At 39.4% G+C, this 18770-nt stretch overlaps 1 protein-coding gene across 27 annotated transcripts in view; it reads left to right on the forward strand.

Annotated features, from left to right (window-relative positions):
- capt (adenylyl cyclase-associated protein 1) overlaps positions 1-18770 on the forward strand; it is a 190066-nt gene that overhangs the window by 154942 nt on the left and 16354 nt on the right. For 16 of the 27 annotated variants that reach the window (XM_067121596.1, XM_067121602.1, XM_067121598.1 and 13 more), the window contains 3 exons: positions 10787-10813; positions 14177-14376; positions 15053-15261. In XM_067121596.1, coding sequence (XP_066977697.1) covers positions 10787-10813; positions 14177-14376; positions 15053-15261 — 436 coding nt within the window. Of the gene's footprint in view, positions 1-1801; positions 4701-10786; positions 10814-14176; positions 14377-15052; positions 15262-18770 lie in introns of those variants that run through there. The other 11 variants (XM_067121588.1, XM_067121593.1, XM_067121592.1 and 8 more) reach the window with 2 other exon arrangements.

Genomic DNA, 18770 nt, shown 5'->3' on the forward strand with positions numbered 1-18770 from the left:
ACGTGATACCTTGCGGGGGGGAAGTCAATTTTGTATGGGGTTTCACGGGAGAAGACTGTCCCGGGGAAAATTCGAATACCAACAGTCTGTAAGATACACATTAAATCTATACGTTTTTTTTTAAATTTTCATAGAAATATTGTCAACCACATTGTAAACTGCGATGCTTTGCAAAATGTTCGTGAGTCTGTCGTGAGGTTCGTGAAAACAGATAAGATTCCGAAACTTCTTTTACGAGTAGTTCTTCTGCTTGATACTGAAACCGTTTTGTTCTTCTGCTTGATACTGAAACCGTTGTTTGAAAATGGCTAAAGACATTGCCGAGATATAATGCTCATACTCATACATACATACATAAGTCCTTCGTCAATGGCTTGGAAATAAAGTCGAAACCGGTCAGGACCTACACCCCGTTTCTTATTTTTCACCTGTGGTAATGTGTGATACATACATACATACATACATACATACATACATACATACATACATACATATATATATATATATATATATATATATATATATATATATATATGTATATATATACATATATATACATATATATAGATGTGTGTATCTGTTCCTTAAGCTATGAAATCGATTCGAATACTAACTGTTATGCTTATTTCAAAATATATGCGTGAAAGACGTTGCACTAGTCGGAAAAAAAGTTAATGAAAAGGCAAATCTTAAATTTGGGCCTGCGAATAGAAAGATTCGGGAGTGGAGTGGAGGAGGACGTTAAGGCTTAATATCTGTTTGAAGAGAATTGTAAGGAACCTTTAGAGGTTGAAAAGTAAACCCTCTAGAATTTGTGATGGCATGAAGGTGTATACTCATGATATTCTTAGGTAGCTATAGGGTTGAATAAGATACTTAAAGATGGTTTAAAGATTATGAAGGAAAGGGAAGGAGGAGTATATAGTTTTTCTGTGAAGGTGATATAGGTGACTGTAAGAATTAAACGAGTACAACATTGCCAGTTATGCTTGAGAATGTGTGTGCAAATGTTTTGATGGTCAGGACAAACATTGCAGAAGAATTGAGTGGGGAAGTGCACTTTGCATTTAGCTAGGGGAGAGGCAACATGCAACTGTTGTTTGGTATGAAACAGTTTAGTGAAAAGCTTGATAAAAAGGACGGTAAAAATTGTATGTGACCTGTCAGAATCTTATGGTAGAGTTGATAAAAGATACAATGCGGAAGGATTTCACTTTGTTCCGGTAGCAAGCTTTGCGCTCTCTCTCTCTCTCTCTCTCTCTCTCTCTCTCTCTCTCTCTCTCTCTCTCTCTCTCTCTCTCTCTCTCTCTCGGGGCTCAAGTAATAGCATGTCCATCCCACAAACTAAATGACCAGCGTTCGATCCCAAAACCGGACGAGGAGGGGTGATGTGCGTGTGTCCCCGAAAAATTGAGTACGTGTTACGGGTCTGTCGACAGGAACAGTTAAGTATATAGGTGCTGTTCGGCTAATGTGATTATCTGTTCGGGGTGGGAGAGAGAGAGAGAGAGAGAGAGTGTGTGTGTGTTGGGGGGGGAGTATATTATCATATAATTGAAAATGGGAGGCCTCGATTGGTTAATCGTCACTACACAGTGGTGAAATCATTCATAAGATCTCTCTCTCTCTCTCTCTCTCTCTCTCTCTCTCTCTCTCTCTCTCTCTCTCTCTCTCTCTCTCTCTCTCTCTCGTAAGGTAATCTTTCTCCCCAAATATTTTCATTCTTGATACTGTTGTTCTCATATTTTTTTTAAGAACGTGTAACGGGATGAAATTGAGAGAGGGCAAGGTAAACCAGATTAGAAAGAAGTTGCGTTTGAAGTGAATTGGTTCAGCCGTTGTAGCATTTGGCTTTCCGTTTAAAGCCAACGGGACGCCAGCTGTCGTTTCCTCTTTGGAGGAAGGGCGGGAGGAGAAGGAAGAATAAGCCTTTGAGAGAGAAGGGGGAGAGGTGAACTTGGACACTCTTGCAGAGGCATATAATGCTCATCTTGTTTATACGCGCGCACACACACACGTACACTTCTCTCACCTGTTTGTTCGCTGGCTTTTGCGTTAGTGTGGTCTAGGAAATTGCTACGAGGCTAGCGCAGAGTTAGTTCTGTGAAGAAAGAGTTCTGCGATTTTCTAATGTATGTGAATTCAGCGACTTGGGAAGTGAGTCGAAATAATTGAAAGACCCGTGTTGTGAAACTTGTCCGGTTCAGTTGTTCACTGTTATAAGCTGAGAAAGGGAATTAAGGAAATATTGATCAAGTGAATTTGTGGAGTGGTTCCATCCATGTCGCGAAGTGTTTTTCAGTGGCAGCATTTCATCTATGTGGTTGATGTACAGTATTCAGCCTTGTTTTTAACTCCAGCGTAAAATCAACTCTTCAAGTCATCATTTGTTGCCACCTGGAAGTAGAATAGAAGCCTTTCACTCGGAATTTTCATGATGAATAGTTTTCTTCACTTTTTTGCTTTGCACTCTAGTGGTGCCGAAACTTGTGTCGGATTCAGTACCCGCAGAAATTACTTTAGGACGGATGCATAATTGTAACCGCTTCACAAATCAAAGGAAATGACGAAGTCATTTGACTTATAAAATGATCGTCAGAAGAGAGAGAAATATGTTTACATTATACAACCAGCGGCAGGAATTCGTTTGTATTTGTTAGTGATTTCATAAGAATGTCTTTTAAACAGATTCACTGCGAATTTTTACAGCCGCATCATTTTATCTGACATGTTAACATCATAATCGCTTGTTCATCGAAAAAATTGGGTTTTCAAGAAACTCACAAGACATGCCTTGACGAAATGCCAAAAACGGCCGTGTAGGACCACCTCTTCCTGCCGCCCTTAAGCAACGATGGGAGCCTCGTCGAGTAACGAGTCGCGTCGTCAAACGTCGTCGCCTCGTGACCGTCCCCATCAAGAGCCCTCTAAGGGCAGTGGGTGGTGTGAGCGGGCCAGTAGCAAAGAATATCAACGAAATGGCCGCCACGAGAGTGCCTCCATTGTCAGAAACATAAGAAGAGGCAAAACATGGCTAAAAGCATCGCCGGCAGCTCTTAAAGAAACTGGTGATGATGACTTCACCCGAGTGAGCCACCGAGATGAGGGTCTTCATAATGTTTACGATAGAGGTCGAAACAGCAGAGGTGCTAATGGCGCTCTCGGAGGAAGAATGATTGAGAACACTGAACTCAAGGGCAGTTTGAACGTCAGTGATGAGGAGGAGGCGTCGGAAGAGGAAATCTTTTCCCAAAGAGAAGGGGAGATTAACAGCATTGATTGGGGAAAAGTTTGCAGTCGTAATCCGTCCCAATCGACGTCGAGGCCTTCCTCCACATCGTCGTTGAGCGATTGTTGTTCGCAGTGTAGCTGTTATGAAGAGGAGGTCGAACCACATCGTCATTCTGCTTCCAATAGCCCTAGAGCAGATCGAGTCCTTGAAAACCCTCGGACAATACCAAGAAAACAAAGTAATACTAATAATTTGTTGCCGAATCACTCGACGGAAAGTACTGGTAGAAAGCCGTCGAGTGGAACGTCTAGACCATTTAGTGAAAGACAAGAAACCCGAACGATTTCACGGAATAGCAAGCAAGATCAGGCGGCCGAGGAAAACCCGTACCAAAATGAGTACGGTCGAACTCACGCAAATTCGTCTGGTTCTGTTCAACCGTCTGCCAAACCCTCTCAGGTTCATACACTTCCGGCGTTGAAAACGAATTCAGGTTACCGTGGAAATCACATGCCCACAGCAGGACACACGGAAAACAGGCCAAGGAAGAGAAGTGACCTCCTTCGGCAACACCCAGATAGTAATTCAGGTCGCGTCGAAATTTCCGATGCCATGGCTGAAGGTACCGAGAGACCCCACGACCCACCGCTCATGTTGCTTCCTGACAAACTGTCAGCCCAACATGGAACCGATGTCAGCGAGCTCAAGGAAGTGTTTGGCAGAATTCGACGCTTACAGGAAAGGGACGGGAATAGATCGTTGTGTCGACTCTACGCCGGGAAAGATCGGCCCGAAACTTTCGAAGGCCCCTTGAACCGTCATCAGGTGGATGAAGGAAATGGCAAAAAATGCCAGGTAGCTGTTGATGGGACGTATCGAAATAAATACTACCGTCAGAGAGATAGGAAGGAGTGCTCGGGCAATCAGGAAGTAAGTTGCGAAGCGGGAGGATGGAGGAATCGACGACCAAAAGTCAGGGAGGATCGACGAAGGGGTGACAGACATCTCTCTCTTGTGGGAGGTCGATCTTACGAACGCTCGGATATCAGCGAGGGCATTGGTTGCGACAGTGATGACTCTTACGAAGACGAGGGCAGCGGTAGCCATCGCCACAGTCCTGATTGGAGGAGGAAAAGTGGAACCCATTCCCCCGTGAGAGAGCCGCGGAAACTCCCGAGCATCAGGCACTGTAGGGCAGATGCTCCCCGCCAGCATCCGAGCTCTCAAGACTCTGACCGCAAAACGACCGTGAGAGAAAAGGACCTCGGTCGAGAAACCAACGACTCCGGCGGAGATGATCTCGACGGAAGTGAAAAGATCGATTGCAACAGTTCTCTCAAAAATGAGCACCCTGCGGTCCGCCATCCCCCCACTTCAAAAGGTGAAGGGCGCTTCATGAAAGGCCAGGCCTTTCATGAACTCCTTCAACACAAGAGGTCTGGTTCGCATCGCGGTTTCTTACAACAAGGTTAGTCTGCCTTCATTGCGAAGAGGTGGACAAAATATTATGTAACAATGGATGCTGTAGCCTTTGGTCATGTAAAGTTTCCTTAGATCAGATCTCTCTCTCTCTCTCTCTCTCTCTCTCTCTCTCTCTCTCTCTCTCTCTCTCTCTCTCTCTCTCTCTCTCTCTCTCTTTAATAATGGTTGTATTCAAAGTCAATAGAAACATGGAAAGGAATGTAAGCTTTAAATCTGTGGAGCGATGCAAATGAGTACTTATCAATAGCGCAATATAAACCATTTAAATGAAGGGAACGCTGACTTGAACAATATTCTTCATATAAACGTAAAGATTATAGATTAATGAGATTGGTACTCAAGCAGTTGAGTTAAATTAATCAAATTCATTGCTGGTGTTATCATCTCTTATCTGAAACTCTTCCTCATGAAAAGTAGGTAACCCAAAGCTAATCAACGGATTTTTTAAACTTTTTCGAAAGTTTGGTTTTTGTTCCTTTTTATGTTTGCTTAGCTGGCCCCCTTGTCAGTCTGTCAGTTATTTTTTTTAGAAAATACGGTGAAATTTTAAGGTGACCTTCTGCAGACAATTCGATGCTTGCATGCGACCATTCCGAGGTTCGGGGCAAACGTTCAAGGTATGTTAGGTAGCAGGGGGCCGTGAACGAGAATGAACATAACGTCGGTAACGTTTGGTGAAAACATTTCTTAGGTGACCTTTGCCAGATGTTTAACTTCTGGGAGAAATTGTCGAAGGTTAAACGCCAAGGTGCCATGTTTTCGGATGCTGCAATGCTTTATACTTGGCTACATTTTTGTGTGGTGTCCTTTTTATATTGGTGAATTATTTTATTAAATATTGAATTCAAGCTTAGACATCAAGATCACAAATGTTAAGCAGTGTAGATGCTTCGTGGTATTTGAAAGATGTGCGGTAATCTCTTCAAATAGATAAATAGTGATAATCCATAGAAGTTAAACCAGACTTGACTTTCGAAAGGTATTAGGATGGAAATCATAGCTGCTTGTATGTTTAAATGCTTCAGAGCCGCTACATATTTATGGTTTTCATTCCGTGCTCTTACGTAATTACAATATTCCTTTATAATTAAGTTTACCAAGATTTACTTTGAAGATCAGATAATGTTCCCAGAATAGGTTGCAATATTGTTAAAATACACGCTCTCATGAACGCGGAAATGATAACGCGTTCATTTCTCAACTGCCTAAGGTACTGTACAGTCTTGTTTTAATATATCTAAGGCTTGATGTAAAAACTTTTAATACAAAATCGTTTTCTTTTTCCTTTACCCTTTTGCGATGATGATGCTTTACTGTTCTGCCATAGCTTTAATTTTTTTGATAAAGTATTACGGTTGTGAATTAAACTCATTAGTTCCCTCGCGATCGTAGAAGGAAGTTTTAGTAGTAAATTTTGCATGCCAAATATATAACGGATTGGGAGTGCTACCATCCATCTTAAAGGCAAAACCCGAACGCTAACGGAACTACATCTCTAGGCCGAGTATTTGTTTCACTGACTTGCAGTTCAGAAGAGCAGTGCTTGATGCAGGGTGAATGGCGCGTCAGATAATTTAATTCAAACATCTTCAAAGACTCTACGTTGATGAGTAGTTTTAATCTCTCGCTCTTTCTGCGTTCTTGCACGCTTCAGTAACTGTGCAATCACAAGAATCTGACCTGTGCCCCGTTGTGTTGTTTCAGTTGTTTTTTGTGTTATAGCTGTTGTTAGCCTGGTTCTTAAGCCTTCTGTGTTTGCGGATGTTTATGCTAATGCAGCGTCATTAACCGCCACGGACGTGTGCAGGTGATACTGGAATTTTTCAACCACAGGTGTCTTCGTGGCTTTATTGGTGGGAGGTTATCATGAGTCATTTTGGGGAAGGGGTGCGTACAGTTACCTAGGCACATCCGAGTATGTATAAGGCCATGTAGGTTAGGAGAATAAATGACAAGAGGTCTTTCTTGTAAAGAAAATTCTCTCGCGCGCGTTGTCAGTAAAGCATAAATTATACCTGAGAAAACGCCGCTTCAGTGAACATAAGTATGTGCTAGTTAACGCTATTAATAGATTACGAAGCGTACAAACCCTTATAACGTAAGTAGTGAACGTGAAGGTGGTGTGTTGCAATGGCTTCGGCGGTTGCCATGCAGTTTATCACGTTCCTTAAACTTCGGTTTTTTCCACAGAATAATCCCATGACTCAGCTCATGCTTGCCTTATCGGCAAATTAATTAAATGCCCATCAAGATGTTTGGTTCAGACTACGTGTCAATGTGTCATATGTGCTGGTCTTAGCACGTGTGTCTTAACCGTTCACCGCCATAGTTGCCACTTCGTCATGATGCTCGCTCGGCTCAGCCGATTAAGGCATTCGGCCAGACCATCGAGTTCTCCACATCGCCTTACCCGGGTGTGTCTGTTCCTATCTGAACTCCGTGGTGATCGTGTGTGTGTTTGTGTGTGAGAAAGAGAGATAGTGAAAATAGTTGTTTTCGGGTGTTGCTTTGATCATAATTTTTGTAAGTGGAAGTGTAAATTAGGGTGGCGTGAGTTCCGTCATTTTTGACAGTTCGTTGCGCAGATCATTTACATTTTTTGTCCAGGGATCCACGACAGGTACTCGGAGGAAATGACAGGTAGGTGTGTCACAGTACTGGTAAAAAGTCACTCTTCTTAGTTACTAGCTTAAGATTTATTACTTACAACGTCTGATATGTATAGGCGTACAAGTAACAAGTAGCATTTAACTAGAATAATTTTCTAGATCATACCAATAATATTCAGTCATTTTTCATCAGGATTTTCTCCCAAAATCATCAAATCTTATTTTGCAGATTTTTCTTTTCAGTTTGATTTGTTTGGACGTGTGTGTAAATGCTTGCCAAGGCGTATGGAAGTATTTGAATATATTATAAGAAGTTTCTCGACACGGCTGTGATAGGGTCGTTTTTATTTGTTCGAAAATCAGGTTGTATGTATTAGCACACAACCACCTCCCGGGAACTCAATGTAGGCCGACTCAGCTTCAGAAGTGGAATTGTGAAAGTGTTATTGCTGATCCCCAGGTCATCATTCCTTGTTGTTGGTTCGCAGGTGCTTCGTACCCTGCTATTGTCGACTCTCAGTTACATCCTGCCGCGTGATTGTCGACTCTCACTTGCGTAGTATTTTATTATCGACTTAGTGCATCGTGCTTTGTTATCGTCGACTTCCAGGTACACCATACCTTGTTCTAATGAACTCCCAGGCGCGTCGTACCCTATTAGTGTCGACTCCCATGCGCATCATACCGTTATGGTCGACTCCCAGGTGTAGCAAGCTCGGTGTTGTCATCTGACAGGTGCTTAATTTTTCCTGGTGAATCTTGCCCCGTTACCGCCGACTTCCAAATCCTTCACACCTGATGGTGGCCAAGTCCTAGGTGCTTTTTTTGAGTTGCACTACTTCTAAGATTTTTGGGGGAGCATTTCTAACCACAGCCATTGGCCCTCTCAAAAATGATTTCAACAAGACGCCAAACCACAAACCTTTACCCATTCTCTCTTTCTCGCCAGCACGAAATCTTGAAAACAAAATAAAATTATCTTAGCACGTTCTGTTCCTGTTGTGTCCTAGTTAACATGAAGAATGCATTCGGTGCCCAGTTGTCTGTCGGTCAGATGTCGTGGGCAGAACCGTGGAGTGGAGAGAGAGAGAGAGAGAGAGAGAGAGAGAGAGAGAGAGAGCGGTCAGTTCTCTGACATTTAAATCTTCACCTCACCAAGGTAGAACTATTCAGAAGATTCTCTCTCTCTCTCTCTCTCTCTCTCTCTCTCTCTCTCTCTCTCTCTCTCTCTCTCTCTCTCTCTCTCGTAAACGTAAAAGGATTGTTTGTAATGGCAGTTTCTAAATTACCTGTTTTTCATTATCATGCTGTGACCATTCGTCGTGACATTGACCAAACATTGCATGACGACTTATCAAGGTCAGTTTTCCATGCAGTCGAATTACAGCACACAATAGTCTTTTATGGATCAGCAACTGAACGACCAGTGTTGCCAAGAGAAGTTCGGAAAAATGTCGTTACTTTGTGTGGCCTTTCGTTCGACTCCAAGCGGATGTGTGTTCCATTATCAACCATTTCCTGTGAAGAAACCTTCGCTAAATGCATACTAGAGTTTGTTTATGTTATACGGGGTATAAGTTTTCTGTTAGTACATTTGTAAATAAGGCAACAAGTAATAAGGAACCCGATACGGAGCGGGGCGGGGGGGGGTGAGGTGAAGAAGTAAAAAAAAATAAGTGTTTTACATTCTTGACCTACTGGTTGACGATGAGTTTTTAAAAGTTGTTTATGATTTCATGTTTCGGGGTGTTTTTCTGAAGTTGAATGGCGAGTTTTGATATTTTATTTTGCATCTTATTCAACCTTATACAGTAGTATATCATGCAAATGGACAAATGACAGAACAAATTACGACGCTTTTTTATAATCTAGACAGAAATAGATGGAATTCAAAGAAGCTTTTCTTGGCGAAATTTGTAATTACGAAAGGCACATATTCACCATTTTGGCCGAGGTTTTTTGCCAACTGTCTACCTTCAAAACATCCTTGGAGTGGTAATACCATCTTTCAAAAGCATTTGATGTTTAAATACATTTTTAATCCAGGGGGAATCTGCCGTAGCTGTTTGGAAGATCGATATTTTATTCCGATGTTTGTGCACTGGCTTCAGGACTTTGGTTTTTCATTCAGTCCTGCTTTAATGAAATCAGATATTTGAGCAGTCATTTTTCGTGATGAGGCCCGTGGTTTTTAATTAAGGACTTCTCTGACATCGGTGCAGCTGAGAGCTAAATTAATCAGATGGAGATGGCCGAGTTTTGCCGCGTCAGGAGGGACACATTTTCCTTCATTTAGATACCCCGTTGTTTTTTATTTGTCTGCATAACGTCAGAGTTGTAATATCAGAGTTAAATTTTATATTGTCAGTAATGAAAAAAAACCTTGAAAATAGAGAGAGAGAGAGAGGTTCCTTACTTGAATTCCTGGATGAGGACAGAATGATATGAGCAGTTTCAATCCATTGCCCCTCGGTTGATTTAGCTATGAATTAGGTACCGTGTGGTGAGTCGACTAAAGTGGGTGACAAGTGGGGCAGGGTATTGGTGTTACAAAGAGCAGAGGAAGCGAAAAATGTTCAAAATAGCCTCGACAATCGGTGCTCCTGGAAAATTTATTAGAGAACCTCACAGAAGTAATCCTACAGATTCCCTCCCCCCCTTCCCGTGATGGGACCCCTCCAAATACTCCCTCCGATTTGTGCGTAAAGCTTTAAGCTCTACGAGTTTGGGTTTTTGTACACCGAATGTTGCGTGTAGACATTGTGTTGCTGTGCCACATACACTTACTTTGAAATATTTTAGTATACTAGCCAATTCTATAACAGTTACACATTCTCTTATTAGTTTCTTCTTTCCCAAATTACATTACATTGCCAAAATTAATGAAGTTACTTTAACATTCATTTCTTATTTATTTTGCAAAAAAGATTTTCTTATGCAGCTGTAAAGTTTAGTTTGTAGTAACCTCATCGCTGTCTGATTCATGCTCTTTTCATCTCTTTAGTTATTGAAGTTTTACTAATTTCTACATCCATTGTACTTCACAATGAATTTCAGTGTGCCTTAAGCAAGTGTTTCATAAAGTTCTTTTCCTTTTGCAGTCTTCAGTAGTTCTTGCTATTTATTTTTATTATTTCAGATTGTATTAGCTTTTAAAAGGTTAACAATCTAGGTTTATGTTTCGATGTGTTTTGTTTGTGATTTTGTTCTTTTCTTTCCATGGCTTTATCTTGATTACTTATCTTTAAATGCTTTTTGATTGAGATGATGTTAAATTTTAACTTACAAATTATTTTCTCTTCATATCTTCACCTTGAGCTATTGTATTCATACATTATCAACATCTTCTGTGTGTCCGCTCAAGTTTCTATGTCTGTTTTAAACAGTGTAGACAGTTATTCAATTAGTGTATTAGAATTTTTTATTCACTGCTGTGTGTACTACTATATGTCGCACTTTTCAGAACGACGTGATGGCTTGATTTGGGGTGGTAGGTGTCTGCAAATGGTAAAATGGTTGTTCTGTGTGGCCCCATTACCAGTGGCACCCATTAGAATCAGGCTCTTTTTTTTTTTTCTGTTGCCTCTTACTTAGTCCCAAGATTCCTATTTTTATTTAAATCTGCAGATAAGTGAGTGTCATAAATCCTAAAAGAAAGGCTGTTGGAAGATCTATAAATCCTCAGGTTGAAATTGTCATTTTGTAATTAATCCCACTAACTGTGTTATGTACAGTAATTTAATCATCTTTGAGTGATTTGAAAATGCCCAACCCTTTAGTCATTGTCAACATAACCATCTAAAAGCTTTTGCACGTTAATAGTCACCCAAGAAATATTGTGTTGATGTTTATTCTGCCTAGACAATAAAAAAGCTTCTTTTACGTTGCATCTTCCAACAGCTATAAATCATTGTCAGCAGTAAAGAAATGTACTCAGGTATTGGCTTGGAGTGTTAAATTTTAACAAGCCCCTTATATGCGCTTTTCGTAAGTTACAACGGTACTGTAATTTTGTGGACAAGAACATTTAATTTTATCAGAATATCCCAAAAGTCTTTGCTGTCTTGCAGTGGTTTTTTTCTTTAAAGTTACTTTGCAAGTAGGGGGCTTCTGTAGTAGGTTGTTAGCATTTGAAGAATGGTAAGTAGTTTTTGGTGCTGCATATTTCTTCTCTTAAATGTATTGTAGAAGTAAGTATTCCAGTGTCATCATAGTGCGCTACAAGGTATGACATCCAGAAACGCATCTTTGATCATTTAGTATAGTATTTTCAATTACTGTTTGTACTGGATTAAAGACAGTGCTCATATGTGAATTCCCTTAATTTTCAGCTATAGGCACTTTGAACTAAAATGTTCCCTAGTTCTGGGCTTTGAAGACCAGTTGTAAGATAGTTCCAGTAGTGTTTGTAATTTAATTACAGTGCTTTATAACTTAGCAGTATAGGTGATGAATTATGGGCTTGTAGTCTATTATGCCCAAGAAGCCAAATGCAGACTGGCTTAATTGGATTTTGATCTTTGTGGGTGAAAATAGTAGAGGAACTTTAGACAGAATAAAATACTAAGGCTTCCAAAAGGCCACGCTAGTCTCTGGCTTGAGCCAGTGTAGGACTGATGTAGTGCTTCTACATATTCATAGGACTTGAGAGCACTTGAATGAGGGTTGCAATTGTGTACGTAGCCTTTTGATACATTCAAAAGTCAAATGGCAGATTTTGAACTATGTGCTTGCTGTAAAAAAATTACAGTACAGTATCCCACTGACTGGTTACCAGATTGAAATAGTTCAAGCAAATATATATATATATTTACAGTAAACCCCCTGTATTCGCGGGGGATGCATACCACACACAAACACACTCACGTGCCCCCTACGAATAGCTAGAACCTGCGAATACTTAGAACCCTTCTAAGAACACTTAGAACTGCCTATTTTGATAGTTCAACCACACAAAAAAAAAAAAAAAACACTAAAAATGCTTATACAGGTATTATCCTACTGACGATGGGGTTAGGTTCCAAAAAAAACCATCGTTTGTTGGAAAAAACGTATCTAGAATATAGCCTAGCCTTCACTAGGGTATTCGGTACCATGTGTACTGTACATGTATGGTAGCCTACCCTACACTATAAAGTATACTCTATACATACACGGTATAGTGATTATTAATATCAACTAATTATGGAGGTTCATGCAGGGTGACATATGATAATTCAATACAAAGAGGAATTGAATAACAAACAAAAATTAGCTTAGCCTACACTATGGTATATCGTAGGCATATACGGTAGCGTAGCCTACATTCTACTATACTCTATATTCACGTATCGTATTATAAAAACATCAGCATAATGAATATGCATCTTTTCCATGGATCTTTTAAAATAAGCCTTAATTCACTATATCCAATAATATTGTATATATTCTTATATTGCTTTTGTTTTATAAATTGCGATCATAGCGATCAATGTTTTGGTTTGGAAATGTTTACACGGTAAGTCTTTTCGCCGCATTCAACTCAGTTCAGAGTGCTTTTCTTGCTTCTAGTTAGCGTAAATGAATCTCTAGATACTATATTTATATGGGGCAAGGTTATTTTTCATTATACTGTATGAAGTGTTTTTTTTTTAAGTCGAAATATAACTTAAATACATCTCGTTGTGAAATTAATTTAGCTATTTTTTTCATTAATAGATGACGTTGGCTGTTTGGGGCTTTTGTTTTGTGTAAAAAAATCAAGATTCCGTTTGCTATTTTCACTGGATTTCATCATAATATGAGCTTTACGTATTTATCGTTTATTGGCATAAAAATAGCAGTAATGTATTATTTCATGCCCAGTAGTTTTGATTAAAATACTTTCTCTCCAATTTTAATTAGGGTCGATTTTCATCCATGTTGCCGATGCACAGTAATTAATAGTCATCAACAGCTTGAACATTGTTTTCTCAGCTTCAGCTACAACTTGCAGCATAAATTTAGCAGTATATTTCCTTGCCGATCTTTTATCCATACCAAATAAGGGTATAATGTAAAGATATATCAGTCCTATTCTACTTAATGTCATTTGTACTATAACCTATGGTAATTGTGTATTACTGTACGACGGTTGAAATACAAGCAAAAGGGCTGTTGTTATCTGATTCAGTGATAAACAAAACAACAGTATCTCGATTGGTTGTTTATAGCTGTACGCATTTACGCAAGAGTATAACGTTACTAACAATACTTTTATCATTCTCTGTTACTTTTTTAACTAGAAGATGGGATAAAGAGTTGGAGGAAAAGAAGCTGGTCTATTGTAATTTGGTCTTTCTCGCTGCCTGGTTGTACGCTGTTGCCTGCACACGCGGGAAATTTAAAAATATTTTATAAATATTGTCGTATCGGTATCAATTGCTTACCCCATTGCAAAATTGAGTTATTGTAAGGTGAACTATCCTAACTCGAGCACTACCTGAGTGTTTTAATAGTTTTATCACAAAAAAAATGCATTTAGTCATGAAAATAAGATGAAAATACAGTAATTAGTGAATATTTCTCAGTAAAAAATACCATGAATGGGCGGATTTTCAGCAGATAATTTGTATATATGTTCCATAGAGAAATCCGTGAATAGGTGAGTCCGCGAATCGTGAGACCGCCAATACGGGGGTTTACTGTATATAGGCCTATATATATATATATACTGTACATAGTTAGCTTATTTTTCAAGCGTACTGTACATGTACTGTGTGTGCATTCTGATAGTAAGATGACTCATTTTTTGGAGTAAATTTTCAATTGCAAAGATGAATATGGGTATCAGTTAACAGTTGTTTAAATGTATGGTATTATAACTCATTTTCAGAGGAGTGTACAGTCCCATACGTCCTGGCATACGATGACTTGCTCTCAGGGCCGTTTAAAGTGTTCGTGGACTGCAGCAACCAAATTGGTGGTGATGTTGCAACCATCGCCAAACTAGTCCAGGAGACTTTCATTAACCAGCGGGCCTTCCTTGTTATGGCTTCCAAGAGCCAGAGGCCCCTAGATACAGAGTTACCACAGGTGACATTTCATTCACAATTATGTTTTCCATCATTCTCTCTCTCTCTCTCTCTCTCTCTCTCTCTCTCTCTCTCTCTCTCTCTCTCTCTCTCTCTCTCTCTCTCTCTCTCTCTCTCTCTCTCTCTGCAAAGTAGTAATAGTTACAAAGTTCATACCTTCAAGGTTTTTTTCATGTACAGTACTGTATATGTAAAATTTCAGCTTGAAGTTCTAAATACTGTAGTCAGATTTGTAAGTGTCATTCTGACTCTCATTTTGTTTCAAATTTGGTATTCCAAAAATTATGCATAGTTCTTTGTGATATATTGCACTTATTAACAGTTGATCTCTTGTTTGCTGTAAAATAACTGGATTACGGCCTAGTTCTGCAAAAAATTTATTTTTTACCAACAGCAAAGGTAGTTTTAAAAATATCAAAATTTAATTTACTTTGCCAGTTCAGGGGGCTACAGGGTACATTTTAATTCACTGGCATAGTCACTGCTCATCAGTACATATTTTTCTACATCTTTTTCAATAACTTTTTTTACCCTTGTGTTTAATAGTAGTAAAATAGGTCTTATAAAAATATTTTAATTTATCTGGATTCTACTGACAATCCATAAATGAGATTCTCATTTCTTTTAAACCGTCCTTCTCCTGTGCTTTACTTACCTGTTCTATCTTTGTGGTGCAGGTGCTGGAACCAACTGGGAAGAAGATTCAAGAAGTTATCGCCTTCCGTGAGTCAAAACGGCAGTCTCCTCTCTTCAACCATCTCTCTGCCGTTTCTGAGTCCATTCCAGGGTTATCCTGGGTAGCAGTTACTCCAGCTCCTGGTCCTTATGTGAAAGAAATGGGAGATTCTGCTATTTTCTACACCAATAGAGTTCTAAAAGAATACAGGTAAAGTTTAATTTCTCTCTCTCTCTCTCCAGCATTACTGAACTTGTTTGTTGTAAACTTGCTTTTATTTTATTCCACAAATTTTATGGTTGTTCTGCTAATCTGCCGTCTGAGAAGCAACAAGGGGCCTTTACTCAGGATAGTGTTGTTGTCTGAAACTGTTTCCAAACCATGTATAGATTATTCACAGTAACCTGTATGCTTATTCTTGTTTCAAGGATAGGGTTTTTATTATCTCACTAACACACATAATGCCAGACTTGTTGAGCATGAATCTTCTCTCGGCCATACTGTTTTGCATCATATTCGTAAAATTACTCTGTAATTTTGTATTTCTCACAAGATTCCACTGACTTGTATATCAACCCATTTCTTTTCATGAGGCTTGCCCATTTGCTTACCACTTGTTTAAGTTTTCTGTGTGGGATACTTCATTCCACACTGAATTCATTCCTTCCAGCCACGCTGAAGTGGTAAGTGATGAAACTTAAACCATTTTGAATGCCTCCATCCTGAAATTTTTTCTCCATATCATTAAATAGGTGTTATGGCTTTTGAAATATATTCCTGTTTAGGAAACGTACCGTTGCATTAAGTCTTCCTTCCAGTTGGTTAACTTGAATATATGTACATTTCCTTGTTTTATTATTACGGCACTTCCTTCCTATGTTGCTGTGTATAGGCAGCATCCTTCATGATTGTTCATGGCAGACAACACACTATGGAAGATAAGCTTCTGTCTCACATTTTGCTCGGCCATTTTGGTTTCCAAGTCGATCGCTGTGGATTTAAGAGAACACTGTTCTGCTCTTTAAGGTGATCATTATCATTATCCATTGTTATCTTGAAATCACAAAGGTGCTGTAGACTAGTGCTGATTGATGAATATATTTGCAGAAAAGATGTTCACACATGCAAACATGCAGGAACTGTTACGAGTCAGAGGGGGCTGGTGGACTAGAGTTGCCACGCGTGATAATCTCATGCATTTTCTGATGTTTTAGCCCAGCTCTGTCGCAGTCAGTAGATTTTTTTCATTTGTGAGGGCTTACCAATGTAGGTCGTACAAAATTACAAATGTAGGTTCTATAGCGACACCTGCAAAATTCCAGTAAACTAGCTCACCTATATACCCAGATGCTAGTATGTTTTGATGGTCAACTATAAATAATTTATACCAGTAAATACTACTACCATTGCTACTAATATTATTAATAAAGTGTTCTTTAATAAAAATATAATGTCAGAAGACAACATACCAAAATAGAACATTACACTTCAACCTGTCTCTCACCTTCAACTTTTGCTTACAGGCCAAGTTATCCAAAGCAGTTAGAGTACCCTGTTACAGACTCTTCGGTGTTTAGTACCTAAAGACAACATGCCAAAATAGAACGTAACATTTCAACCTGTCTCTCACCTTTCTTCAACTTTTACACATGTTACACATGCATAAAGTTTCTTGGAGGCCAAGTTTTCAGTAGAGAGGGATCCAAAGCAGTAGACGAAACTGTCACAGACCCTTTAGCTTTGGGATCAGCAGCCTCCAAGTGTTCCAGATTAATAACTTTCAAGGCTCAGGTCACCACCATCCAAGCTCACAAGTTCATCAGCTTCCTAAGGGTCAGGATTTTCAGCCAAACATCAAACTTATAATCACCCAGCTCCAAGAGCTGACAATCAGCACTGGTATCCTGAAGCTGTAGGGATCATAAAGGAGGTTGAGGGGCCATTAGGGGCATTGGGAAGGGAGTGATAGATGAGGAGGCAGCAGCTCTAGTAAGCTGTTTTCCAAACAGGTCATAGATGGTGAGCTGTGTTTAATATATGCTGTTCTCTTAGCCTAGAAGTCTCTGTGCACAACATGGCATTGCGTTACATCTGAGGTGTTTTAAAGTAATATTTCACAACAAATTGGAGTATAGTCTTCATTGTTTCTGATGTGATCTTCCAAGTTGCTTTATTGTGTTTCTTTTTTTATTCATCTTTGTTATTGCCCTCCTTTGTCTAGAACACCCCAAAATTGATGAAACTCAAGATGATCTGTTCATCTTTCTTTCCGAAGCCATTGGTGCATCAGTGTCTTGTTGCACCAATTCAACAAGATTCTGGTGTTTGGTCTTGCTTAGGACATTAGTGACAATCTGTGTGATGTTCTAGTTGTTACTTATCATCATCCCTAGTACCCACAGTTTCCTCGTGGTCAGTCTTATCCTCTTGGTGCATAGTACCAAGCCATAATTTTTTTCATGATCTCTAATAATTTCTGGATAACTCCCCAATCCATGTGACATTGTAGACGAGCAAACGACAAGACCGTGTCCTTTCACTAGTTCCAAATAAGGAGGATGAACACAAGTTTTCCACCAAGATAAACTCCTTAATTGTTAGGACAAAGTAGTTAAGAAACTAGTAAGTAAAGTTGTTGCGGTCCCAGGCATTGCCTTTCACATAATACCATACAGATAATTATGTGGCATCTAGCAATAAGTCATTTTAATTTGTGCACACCCTAGGTATTTGACCATATACTGGCACTTTCACACATTCAATTTTTTTTTTTTTAATTCTATAGCAGTCATTTAACGTACCCATGCCAGAGTCCTTTCAGGCATGCTGTATGAATGAGGACAATCTCATCTGCATTGTAAGTTTTGCTGGGCTTCAGATCACAGTCCAGAATAAGTTGTTTGAAAATTTTGTTGCATCATTTGTTAGCTTTAGCTTTAGCTGACTAGACAGACACTTAGTTGCTTGAGTTGATGGTGGGCCATGAAGTTCTTCAACCACCCATTCAAAAATCCCCATGGTTCCTGCAGTCTTTCTCCCTTGGTAAAATTTCTTTCTCTTCTCTTATATCAAATGAACATGAGAAGGGCTTCCGCCCACAAAGCATTGTGAAATTCACCATTATGTCCATCTCAGCAAGTTTGGGTTTTTTCATTTCTTTCTTCTGTGTTGAGGTTTGAATTTCTTGGGCCATGAAGTGAGCCAGTTTTTCATTCCATTTCTTGAATGAAAACATGGTGGAGCTGATCTTTTATTCCAGCATCAAGGCATTCCTTTTGCTTCCAACCTCCAGTTTTTTCAATACATTAATTCAATTTTTTTAGTGATTTGTATTTCATTTTGAGGGCTCTTCTTCATTTCTCTTCTATTAAAATTATTTTGTTCCACAAAGTGACCATTGTGTTCACAACATCACAAAGTTTCTTGATGATTTGAAACTGCTGCACAATTCAACTGTCAGTAGCAAGACAAATGCCCTATGATACCAAGATTGGCAGCGCTGTTATTGATGTGTCACTGAAGACAAGAGTAAGCATCCATACTTCATAAAAATGATAGATCTGTTTTATATCTCTTTCAGATGCAAGAAACTAGTTAATGAGTATCTTTGGAGTGGTCAAGTCTCTGCCCAATGATGGCACTCACCAGAGAGGACTGAGTGATATTATTTAAGGAGCCAGGCAGACTGAATGGCCAGAGAAAGCTGAAATTTTTTATTC

The sequence above is a fragment of the Macrobrachium rosenbergii genome, chromosome 19, assembly GCF_040412425.1.
Source record: "Macrobrachium rosenbergii isolate ZJJX-2024 chromosome 19, ASM4041242v1, whole genome shotgun sequence".
Taxonomy (NCBI): domain Eukaryota; kingdom Metazoa; phylum Arthropoda; class Malacostraca; order Decapoda; family Palaemonidae; genus Macrobrachium; species Macrobrachium rosenbergii.